Source organism: Sabethes cyaneus, chromosome 2 (genome assembly GCF_943734655.1).
Source record: "Sabethes cyaneus chromosome 2, idSabCyanKW18_F2, whole genome shotgun sequence".
Taxonomy (NCBI): Eukaryota; Metazoa; Arthropoda; class Insecta; order Diptera; family Culicidae; genus Sabethes; species Sabethes cyaneus.
In genome coordinates, this window is record NC_071354.1 from 64,958,409 (window position 1) to 64,971,245 (window position 12,837).

General features: G+C 39.0%; 1 protein-coding gene across 1 annotated transcript in view; it reads right to left on the reverse strand.

Annotated features, from left to right (window-relative positions):
• Positions 1-6,405: 6,405 nt before the first annotated feature.
• The window catches only part of LOC128735092 (transcription factor collier), a 120,366-nt gene continuing 113,934 nt past the window's right edge, over positions 6,406-12,837 (reverse strand). Inside the window, exons 10-13 of the mRNA XM_053829576.1 lie at positions 12,696-12,822; positions 12,392-12,622; positions 12,130-12,309; positions 6,406-6,521 (exon numbers count right to left, since the gene is read on the reverse strand). Coding sequence (XP_053685551.1) covers positions 6,406-6,521; positions 12,130-12,309; positions 12,392-12,622; positions 12,696-12,822 — 654 coding nt within the window. The remainder of the gene's footprint in view (positions 6,522-12,129; positions 12,310-12,391; positions 12,623-12,695; positions 12,823-12,837) is intronic.

Sequence of the window (12,837 nt, forward strand, 5' to 3'; positions counted from 1 at the left end):
CTCGAGTGTTGCTTCGAGTTTCCAGTATAAAACCATTCAAAGGTAAAAAACCTGCAGTATAAAACCCTGCAAATGTAAAAAAAACCTTCAGTATAAAACCCTGCAAATGCAAGCTACTCCGCAACATGCATAACAGAGGACGCTAGTGTGCAAGTAAAATGTGTAGGACGATGGTTTTTGAAGAATTTTCTTCTATATGTCAAAATTTCGTGGGAAAACCCATGAATCTTGGTTGATTCCTATTTGAATTCTAATGCTTACGTACAGTTGTTATCGACGCTACGAATAATATAAAAATAGTTTCTAAATACATAATTCCACGCATAATTCATAACTTGAACAAATATGCAGCATACCGTGAATTCGGGTGAAATTGATCACTTTTTCGAATATTTTTTAAATATCTTTGAATAGAAACATATTTAGGAAGATGATTCAATTTTAAAATAAGTACTGTAGTGCTGGCTACACGACAGTATCATCTATATCTTATATAAATAGTTTTATTTTAGATAAAACTTAATGTAATCGTGAAATTGAAAATTTACAAATAACGGGTGAAATTGATCACGTAGAAATCAAGACGATATTGCTATTAAACCATACGCTCTGACAGCAATAACCTATCGTGCAGTATAAAATCTGGCGTAATCGAGATATTGCCTGTATGTAGGCAACAATGTCGCGTACAGCAACTAGCACAAAAATCAAACAGTCAGCTCTACATTAGCATGGTTGATGCATCTGCTAAATAAATATGAACGATAGAAAAGATATTAAGCCAATTTTAGCATCGTAATCGTTTGTTTTTGTTTAAACATTGCTGTATATATGTGTAAATGTACGATTTTCGTATACAATCTTCACCAATCTAGTGAAACAAATAATTTAATTCTCCTCATATACGGGAGCTTGACTGTCTCTTTGAATGTGTAGTTGCATTTCGCTATGTAAGCACAAACCGATCTCTTGCACTCTCATGCAACTGCCATATGGAGCGTTTGTAAAATTTGTGCAAAGTATTGTCTGTCTTTTGCACCCTTTTATAAATCTCCATTCTGCTTTACAGAAAGAATAAACTTTCGCAGGTGGCAGCTCCATTTCGCACCCATAGCGATCTAGAAATCTATGTTGCCTCAGTTCATGATGTTATCAATCGTTTTATTTCGTAAAAGATCAAATCAAACAATTTCTATCGCATAATTTTATTCATGGAAATTATCAAAGCACAGCCAGATAATTAGAGAATCGAATTAGTTCTATCAAAATTTCCTTCTGCAACGAAATTTGTGTTAACAGCAAGGAGTTTTATCGGGCATGTTGAAAATTGCGATTCGATCAAAATAGTAAATTTTAAAAAATCAAGCCATTTACAAGATCAATCTTGCTGAAAGCCAAGTGACTTTGACCTGTAACTCAATCTTTATATGGATGGGTGCATATTCAGCTTTATGAATCAGTATAAACGTAGAATAAAGAGTTTTTTACTCGTTAGTCCAAGCTGATCAATTTCACCCGACTGATCAATTTCGCCCGAATCGACGGTATATGAAATAAATGAAAAATTAAATACTTTTTGCTTTTCCACCAACTGGTGGACTGGCGCCACTGCTAAATCAAATGTCAGCTCAGATGGGAGAGTTGTAACGATGGGAAATGCCGATCAAAATCTATAACGATTATTGATAAAGTTTTCTTATCGTTAATAATTAATAACGATAATATAACAGTATAGGCAAAAATACGTAAGAAATAGAACAAAAATGTTAAAATAATAACAAGCCAAGAAGAAGAGTTCACTTTAAACCCTCCAATTTTCGATATTCTTCCGTGACGATAAAGTTTGATGGTATTATCGATATAAGATTACTAGCGATATTATCAGTAGCACACTTTTCGTCACAGTTTTGAAGGTTGCACTTAATAACTGTGGAGTCCAATTGAGTGTGAAGAGCGCAATATTCATATGCTTATAATGCTCAAGTGCTTATTTTTCATGTTCGTTAGTGGCTGCATAATTATCAAAAATGCAGTATTCATGTATTTGTATTTATGTTTGGTCGATTCATTTGACAATTTTGATATTATCTACATGAATATAAACTTAAATCACAGACTACCAGGTAACTGACAAAAAGTGTGTAAAAGGTTTTTATGTAATCTACGAGTAATCCTTCCATAGAGCACCCCTCGAGTAGTAAGTGGCAAACTAAATCTTGATGTCGCTGCCATCGCTGCTATGTAATTCCAGCACAAAGAAATATTGATAAAGGTACATGGATATTTTTGATGCGTTTGGCAAACTATTTCTGGAGGGCGCTACCGACAGATTTTACTCACAAAAAATCGATTACTTCCTTCGAGCCTGTTAATCTGTTCTCTGTGCTCCACGTTAGAAGCGGCTATCGACAGCGTCTGATACAGAGCGTTCGGCTGAATTAAGAAATGTGTTGTCTCGGCATTAATCCTGGCACCACCATCACAAGACTTGATAGCTTGAACCTAGTAAGGCGACTTACTAGTTATCCGAATTCTCTTTTTGCTACGAAAAATCAAGAAATTCGAATTCGGAACATTTGACATGGACAAAGGCGATAAGGATATGCAATGGATGAGTGATACCTGGAACTGCAGACTGCTGATTTTCGTGCGTGACGTGCGTGCGTGCGTGAAAGGGTGCCGCTCGACCAGTTAGAACCCCGAAAGTTCAGCATCGTGGCACTGCGGGAGATCTGTTACAAAGGCGAGAAGGTGTGGCAAGGTCCAATTTTACCAGAGTGGTCCCAAGAAACATTCTATTGGAATAGTAGATTATTCAACCGTTATATAGCCAAAATTCAATAAACAAGCGCTTAATAAGTAATTATACAGCAAACATGTTTGCTGGGGTGGAGCAACCAAGACTGAAGACTGAAAAGACTGGGAGGCGATCAATGAGATAAAAGGCTGTTTCTTCAACTACACCATAATAGAATTTCCACACGAAGGTAGATCCGACGACGAGAAGCAAGTGTTCTATGCGCAGCTAGACGCAACGTACGACAACTGTGCGCCACGGGACATCAAGATCGTCATCGCGGATATGAACGCCCGAGTCGGCCGGGAAGCGATACATAGATGCATATGGACACGAACGATAACGTTTAGCGATAGATCAACTTCGCAGCTTCCCGAGGCCATGAAATCAGAAGCATTTTTTCCTCGCAATGATATTCACAAATCCCCTTGAAGATCACATGATCAACTAACATTGAACCAAATCGACTATGCTCTCTCTATGTCTCTATGTCCCTACGGGGTGTGGATATTCAACGCAGTGCTAGGTGAGGAAACATCGACGGCACGAAATGATTATAGTTTGTTTGGAGGGAAATCAAACTCGTAATGGCTACACCCTTAAACTTGACATATGTAGCGACGAGGACGAGGGAGAGTATCTATAATCACAAGCGAGCGCGAGGTGGTCAACAGGTGGAAGCAGTTCTTCGATGAATTCGACTTTGGAAATTGGAAGGAGGAGAAACTACCGTGGGAGCGGATGGAAAGTGTGGTCTGTCCCATCTACAAAAAGATAGATTGCTGTAATTACCGCGGAATTACGCTGGTCAGCGCTGCCTACAAGGTACTCTCCCAGATTTTGCTGCCATAGTCTATCTCAAATAGCAAGCGAATTCGTAGGCCAGTATCAGGCGGGCATTACGGGGCCCGCGCTATTATGGATCAAATTTTCACTCTCCGACAAATCCTCCAGAAATGTCGGGAGTACAATGTGCCCACGCATCATATTTTCGTGGATTTCATGGCAGCATCGAGAGGTACGATCTTAAGCAAGAGCAGCCAACTCCTAGCCTTCGCAGATGGCCTCGCGACATCATTACTAGAAACCTTGGTACTGCGGAGGCAATCTACGCCAGACTAAAAAACGGAGGCTAGGAGGCTAGGGTTACAAATCAATGCGACAAAAACCAAATATACAGTAGGAAGAGGCTCCAGAGAAAGCAACGTTTGCCTACCAAGATCAGTGACTATTGACGGCGATGACCTGGAAGTGGTTGATGAGTTCCTATATTTGGAATCTCTGGGTCACCGCCGACTATAATACGAGTAAGGAGATTCAACGACGCATCCAAGCTGGATATCGAGTCTAATTTTTTTTTGCAAGACGCTTCGATCAAGGAGCATACACTACCGCACACAGCTGACGATGTACAAAACGTTAATCAGACCGGTAGTCCTCTACAGACTTGAGACAGTAACTTTGCTTACGGAAGAGATACTTCCCAGCTAGCACCAACTCGTGTATCAATGTACAAAAGCTATCGTAAATATCTCCTAACAAACTCGAAATCGTAACTAAAGCTGGATAAAGTGGGATCAAGTTGATTTTCTGTCGTATATAATGATAATGACTGACATACATACGATTTTCAGCACAAAATCGTAGAGTAGTACGGAGCGACTCGCGCTTAATCGGATATTATCGTATATAAATACTTATATACGCTCAAAATTATTCGTAATCACGTATATCGCCACCAAAATAGTACGGATATGCCAATTTTGCGCATGAGATAAGATTTATTTAGCATGTATATCTATACGTAACGCTGATTTTTACCTTATTTATACATATGAAAATGCTAGCTGGGTTGCACTTGCCATATTTGAACGAAAGGTGTTGCGGACTATTTTTGGCGGAGTACAAACGGATAGCGGAGAGTGGTGTAGGCGTATGAACCACGAGTTGCAGATACCACGTCGCAAGTATGCCGGACGACTGTGCAGTGAAATCCGTTTTCTTCAAAAATAGTACCGGCACCAGGGAAAGAGAGGCCCAACGTGCTAGATGGCTCGATTAGGTCGAGGCCAGATGTGTGTATCCAGACGCGCAACGAATTGGTGACGAGTAGCCTAGGACCTAGTATAGTGGAGAAGAATTCTTGATGCGGCAAAAGCCATCCCGGGTTGTCGGCTGGTAGAAAGAATGCATACAAACAAACCAATATTAGTACAGTTCGTAACTTTGGATAATCTGTTAGAATTTATACTTTTAACCAATTCTTCACCATAGTTTCGTGTATATGCAAATTTTTTCTTTCATTAGCAAAATGTTCATTTTGGTACTTCGGATATGAACTGTGGGAGGCAAACACAGCGAAATAGTTCTTTTCACACCAATATTTGTTTAATCGTTTTTCTCCATCTCATGCCTTTTGATATAATATTTTACTCGATTAATTTAAAATTGCCATCGTTTTGTCTGGCTCGGCCATTTGTCTCCTAGCGTTCGAACATGAGTGGCGATTGAGAATTGATTTCTTTTGATTTCTTGTGTTTTTTTTCAATATTTTTTTTCCTATCGAGTATAAATAAGAGAATTCTGCTTTCTGTGTCGATTGATACGTGTTTTATTTTAATCAGTTTAAACTGGGTTGCTTTTACGTTACGCAAGAATTGAAACTATTTAACAGTAATTGAATGTTTGGTTCACTTTGTCGATTTGTGTTTTCTATGTTGCTGCTGACTTCTGATGCGGCGTTAGCTTCAGCTCACAAAAGTGATAAGCTGCAGAAATTGCTGATAATTTCTGGGAAAATTATTCTTTTAGACACAGTGTTATGCGCTGGCAACATAAAACATGTTGCTCATTCGCTGAGCCTGTACGTTCCTTTTGGTTGAGATCGTTTAATTATCTAATGGGTTCTAAATTGGGTGAAAAAGCTGTGGTTGTGTTAGGGATTAGTTGTCTGATCTAAACAGCGAAATTTGGTGACTTGGAATAACCAGCCAAGTTTAAGCTTTCTACTGCCGTTTGTTTTTGGTGGAATGTTTTGGTAGATTTTGCTGTTTCGGGATTGAGTATTAGCTGTTTTCCTTTCGTATACAATTATAGCGCCCTTTATCCGCCGATTCCGAATGCAGCAGAATCTTAGAATAAATTTTATTTTGATGTTCCTTTCCAACTGGTTTGAATCGCTTTGAGTTATGACTATTTTAATATCTTTACTGACACATGTAGATATGACTGATGAAATGTTCTTCATATTTTCTCTTAGTAGGATATGTATCATTTTACTATTTTTTTACTTCGTTGACTTGCAGGGCTGGAAAAATTCCAGCTTACAATAGCAAAACCTTTAACTACCAAGCTTCTTACAAGTTCATATTTAAATAACTTTCTTTATTTTACAAATATTACACTTTCTACAGCATATTGACTGTGACGTTTTATTGCACTTATAACAAAAACCGTAAATTTGTACATAATAAATTAGTGAGATTCAAAAACAAACAAAAAACGGTGAAAAGAGGGGTGATGGTTTCAAAAGCGGAAGAATGTATAGAATAGGGATGACGGGGGAGGAACTCGTTAACAAACGACAAACGATTTCGTTGCTGCTCTGCCTATTTGGACGTCGTGGTGGACACCGCCAATGGGCTCGGTGTGTAACCCTGAGACCCGCAGGTGCTCATCGAATACGGACTAAAGCCACTGCCACCACTCATTAGTCCGTTGATTCCTGTTGGATAGAAAAATGGAATGTAAGTATGTGTGAATAAAACAAATCGAGTATTTGAATTATAACTGTGTACGGTTAGTTTCGCTTTGTTATTTAGTTCATCCCTGTGGAAAAGTACAGATTTAGTTGAATGAAGACTGTATTTGAAGAAAATTGAACATGCTTCATTGTTTGTAGCTTTTTCCTTGTAAGTAAAAACGACTGAAACTTAGTCTAAAAGATGTTGAAAGTGTATTGCCTATAGAGTAAGGAGGGGCAAAAGTGCGATTCAATGATTTATCAGGGCAGATTCCGAGTAAATTGACTACATTTGCATGCCTAAATGACTGCTTTGACAGCTTGAATTTATCGTAAACATTTGTTGTTTAGGAAGCATAGTTTAAGTTTATGATTCATGATTTTTTTGGAGCAGGGTTTTCCCTGCTGATTTGAGTAAACCTGTCTCAAACAAGTCAAACAAGTTATGTGTAGTTATGTGTAAATGATGTTTTAGAGCGGTTTTGATGTAATATTTCGTTATATGGCAAATACAATATCAACAGGAGGATATTACTTGTTGAAAAATTGTAGCAGCGTTTTACATCACTCAGAGATCTCTTTTAAAAATGCGGTGAGAAGACAAAATATATTTCGCTTTTCCATAAAAAACAATGACAGGTTATGGACCACATGCGTTCAAAGTTCGGACGAAACCGAACCGGAATAACAAACAGAACACGGTGGCTAAAAGTTGCGCAAGGAAGCTGTACAGGAAGTTGTAAGTTGTACAGGAGGCGGATACCTGACAAATGCTGGTACATTAATACTATGTTACTATGAGTGCACAGAAGAAGAAGCTGTTAAAATTTGCTATTGAAATCTACAAGCGCGAATGACTCCAAAAGCGGCTTTTAACTCTTCCTGATATCACCCAAAGCAAAAACATTTCATCAAGAAGACTGACATCTCTTCCTCGCGTCCTTAAAAATGACGAGCAACAGAAGCAACAGCGCACCCCTTTCGACAAAATTTGAAGCTATGTGTACATGTATTGGTGGGAAAAGATGTGTGCGAGCGTGGCAATGCATTGCATACGTGTTTGTGTACATCCATATTCTAATATACACACACAAGTATGTGAAAGGCAGACAGCATTGCTTTTACTGTCGTTCGACTTTTGGCAGAGTTGCCAGTTTTCTTGATGGAATGTTTTTGCCCAAAGTATCGACGCTGTTTTGGCCTCTTTACAAAAATGTGCCGTTTGTAGTTTATTTCATAGCCAACTTTGGAAATATCACAGTAATTATATGAAAATTTTGAACTTTGCTACAGGTTTGTTTCATTGAGTTATTGCCAATACAGTGGAATTTCGAATTTGGCATGGTTCGATTTTGGCATGCCTCGATTTTGGCAACAAAAGTATCCGTTTTTGACAACACAAAATATTTTACTTCCAAAAATATGCTTAAATATCAGTCAGTTTCCGCATGCATACTTTAAATGACGAAAAAATAATGCCCTAAGTGTGTTCATGAAAAAAAGATTTTATTGCCGTAGGAATACGTCTTACCGCAGGTCACCAAAAACTTACTTGCACCGCACGGATAGCTCTTGGCGGATTTTGTGAACATAAAAGGGTTGCAATCGTTGGTTAATAATATTTAGTCAATTTATAACGCATTTACATTAAAATTTTTCATATCAAAAAAGGGTCTCGGTTTTGGCACGGCTTCGATTTTGGCAACATAGACGACACGCGTTTGTTGCCAAATTCGAAAACCTACTGTACATACCTAATTTTATGAATGTTTCTTGTAGAATCGCGACAACGACAATTTTTTGATAAAATCCAATATGGTGACTAAATCAAAAATTGCCACCAAAATTTTTTCACTTCATTTGAAAGCTCTATTCTTCTCCTTTACAGAACCAAGCAACAAATGGCATTGTTTCATTGAAAATTTATGAAATATCACATGATGTAGATCTCGAGGTTTGCTAAAAATTCAACTTATTTTGAAGCTTTCGGGGTAAACAGTGACTTACACTGACGGATACTACACGAAGGGTCCACTGTTTCAAGAAATTTAACCTTCCTAATGCATTAGAAAAAAGTTACATATTATGCATTGGGGTCGAAAACGACCTAAGTTTTGAAATGGCTCTCATTCATCCATTTTCAATCCGAATTTCGTTTTCTTTACCTCGTTTGAAAGCTATGGCCAAAAACTAGTACCCAAGGTATGTTAGGGAATATTTGTTGACTGATGGCCACTTCTGCGTCGGTTCCGGAACACCCACTACCAGGTCCCAGGCGACATTTTCATATTTTGAGATAATTCATTTTGCGGCACATCAAATCACATTGGCTGATGAGAACCTCCGCTGACAAATATGCCAGCAGCTTGATGATCGACATGACAAAATGATTTTGTTCCATAGCAAGTTCATACTTCATTTTGGGGAATTCGTAAAAACGTTAAAATTAAAACTTCTGTTCCACCCACGATATTCACCAGATATCGCTTCATTTGATTTCCGCTTATTGCGGTCCTTAACGTACGACTTGTTAGAGCAGCACTTCGAAAGCTGTTAAGGGGGCATAGTACTTTTTCAATTTAAAAAAATCGAAATTTTTTTTATTGATTATTTCGAAAGACCATATGTGTTTCAAGTCATTTCGATGAATTCCAAAAATTGACAAAGTTACAGCTATTGGTATCCCGCATGTCTGGAGCGATTACACAGCGAATAAAAACTTCAACGTCGTTTTTCTCGAAATCAGGTTTTGAAAATCGGTACCATAAATATCTCAAGAACGGCTCAAGCAATTCTCATGATTCTTTTTTAGCTTCAAGCCAACAAAATTATTTAGTGTTTGACCCAACCTTTTTTAGATATTACAATTTTTGTATTTTTTATAAATATTTGAAGTCAATTTTTTCGACTAAAAACCTTACTTTTATGTTTGAATCTCCGCCATTTTGTTATGCGTTCGAATTTTTAAAAAAGGATGGGTCAAACGCGAGATAATTTAATATACTTTAATGTCGTTTTGGAATTTTTCAATTCGGATAAGCCCTCCAGTGCCAATCCATGGCCAATCCGCAAATCATGTTTTTTTTAGAATGCCCAGGTAACCAATAAGCATTTCCAATGCAATTTAAAAACAAGCCAATAAGCATTTAAGTTGCCTTAAATGCTACTTAAATGCTATTTTGGCAAAATATGTGGCTACTTTACTGCTAGCCCTCTTATAGTGCTGACAATGCTTATTTGCAGCTAGTTACCAACAAGAAGAATTTAAATAGAATTGTGGATGCCAATTTACAACAGTTATGCAGTCAAAAAGCTGATAAACAACAACCTGCAGTATAAAACGCCAGGGATGCTAATAAACGACTGATTTACTGCTTATTTTAATGCTTATTGGTTACCTGGGTGATCATGTTCAAGGAGCCGTAGGGGAGAGGAGAAGAGGTTCACATATGCACACAAAATTGTAAATACTAGTATAAAGTACAATGTTTAGATTGCAAAAAACTCGAATCGATTCGCTTTTCGCGCTATCGAGAAAAAATATTTGAAATAAGGCAAAAAATATGGTGTAAAAAGTACTATGCCCCCTTAATATTAAAATCAAACGGTAATCGTAAACGGGATCGAAGTAGAGTAGAGTAGAGTAGAGTAGAGTAGAGTAGAGTAGAGTAGAGTAGAGTAGAGTAGAGTAGAGTAGAGTAGAGTAGAGTAGAGTAGAGTAGAGTAGAGTAGAGTAGAGTAGAGTAGAGTAGAGTAGAGTAGAGTAGAGTAGAGTAGAGTAGAGTAGAGTAGAGTAGAGTAGAGTAGAGTAGAGTAGAGTAGAGTAGAGTAGAGTAGAGTAGAGTAGAGTAGAGTAGAGTAGAGTAGAGTAGAGTAGAGTAGAGTAGAGTAGAGTAGAGTAGAGTAGAGTAGAGTAGAGTAGAGTAGAGTAGAGTAGAGTAGAGTAGAGTAGAGTAGAGTAGAGTAGAGTAGAGTAGAGTAGAGTAGAGTAGAGTAGAGTAGAGTAGAGTAGAGTAGAGTAGAGTAGAGTAGAGTAGAGTAGAGTAGAGTAGAGTAGAGTAGAGTAGAGTAGAGTAGAGTAGAGTAGAGTAGAGTAGAGTAGAGTAGAGTAGAGTAGAGTAGAGTAGAGTAGAGTAGAGTAGAGTAGAGTAGAGTAGAGTAGAGTAGAGTAGAGTAGAGTAGAGTAGAGTAGAGTAGAGTAGAGTAGAGTAGAGTAGAGTAGAGTAGAGTAGAGTAGAGTAGAGTAGAGTAGAGTAGAGTAGAGTAGAGTAGAGTAGAGTAGAGTAGAGTAGAGTAGAGTAGAGTAGAGTAGAGTAGAGTAGAGTAGAGTAGAGTAGAGTAGAGTAGAGTAGAGTAGAGTAGAGTAGAGTAGAGTAGAGTAGAGTAGAGTAGAGTAGAGTAGAGTAGAGTAGAGTAGAGTAGAGTAGAGTAGAGTAGAGTAGAGTAGAGTAGAGTAGAGTAGAGTAGAGTAGAGTAGAGTAGAGTAGAGTAGAGTAGAGTAGAGTAGAGTAGAGTAGAGTAGAGTAGAGTAGAGTAGAGTAGAGTAGAGTAGAGTAGAGTAGAGTAGAGTAGAGTAGAGTAGAGTAGAGTTGAGTAGAGTAGAGTAGAGTAGAGTAGAGTAGAGTAGAGTAGAGTAGAGTAGAGTAGAGTAGAGTAGAGTAGAGTAGAGTAGAGTAGAGTAGAGTAGAGTAGAGTAGAGTAGAGTAGAGTAGAGTAGAGTAGAGTAGAGTAGAGTAGAGTAGAGTAGAGTAGAGTAGAGTAGAGTAGAGTAGAGTAGAGTAGAGTAGAGTAGAGTAGAGTAGAGTAGAGTAGAGTAGAGTAGAGTAGAGTAGAGTAGAGTAGAGTAGAGTAGAGTAGAGTAGAGTAGAGTAGAGTAGAGTAGAGTAGAGTAGAGTAGAGTAGAGTAGAGTAGAGTAGAGTACAGTCAGCCACTCTATTTAGCATAGCATAGCAAAGCAGATCTAGGTATAACAGTAGCTTTCTTCTTACTACATAGCGAAACTTTCCGTACACAGCGTTTCATCAAAATAGAGTAAAGTTTCCCCTATACTAACAATAAAGATGGTTCCTAAACCGCAGTCGCTACAGACGATGACGAAGCGTGCCAAAACTGATGTGCACCGGCGGCCGAGTAGCTATGCGACGGTACAAGCTGCGAGTGCCAGAGATTCGGTGTCGAAGTGACTGCAGCAGACAGTGGAGACGCAGGATGTAGTATCGGTCACGGCCACCACGGGTGAGACGCGTAAGACGGTAAGAGAGAATGACAATTTACTTTACAATTTGTACATCATTATTGTTGTAACGTTTCAATGCACCCCCAAACAGAAACACAAAGAACAAAACATCGACGGTCACATGCAGTACTAACGACAGCGTGTTCATCGATTTTGTCGAGCGCAGGTTGCACAAAGCGTCGGGTGGGGCCAAAACTTGGAACTCGTCTCATCGTTCTGTAGCGGTTTGATAAAATTTTTATTTACCAATTTGTTATTGTGGAAGGAGGATCCCAATCTTTAGTGTTAGTATTGCATGTGTTAATCGATTATACAAGACTATATAAACAAACAGTAGATGAGCTTTAACTTACTCGATGGTGAATTGAAGACACTAGCAGGGGAAGAGGTAAGCCCGCTCATGTTGGATGCAGTGGCGTATCCGTTACTGCTTCCGTACGAGCCACCTCCGGAAGAATGCGGTGTGGAGGCACTGCTGCAGTAGCCTCCTCGGGGACTAACGCTGCTGCTTTGGGCTCGGGTGTATTCATCAGCTGTGAGAACGTAGCGATGTAGAGAGGAAAACTAGCCCGGTTAGTAAATCTGTGCAAGAATCTAGGGTAAAGTTGCAGTTACCTTCAGCCCACTGTCCGGTGCCATCTTGAACACTAACCGCCAGCTGGCCAGTGTACGAGTTGAACCCAGAGGAGCCATTCGGTGAACGTGGCATTGAGTACAGAGCTTCTGCCAGGTCTGCCGCCCGTTTCAGGATAATCTCTTTGGGGAGTTTGTCTGGATCCCCGGGATGCCGAGGAATTAGTTTTTGTAATCGCTGGAAACCGTAGTCGATGGTAGGTTCGCTCAACGCTGCAAAATGAAAAGCTAAAATCAATACAGACGCGATTCTTGTCGGTATCAGGTGGGTTGCTGGTGCACTTACAGACATAGACAAACCGGCCCGGTGATCCCTTACAGAACTGCTTGCTCTTGTAAGACAGCGTAACTTCTACCACGCCCGGTATGTGTCGCGGAGGAGTTTGTACTCGAATGGCGTGCGAGGTTATCAACTGCCAATTGAAAAA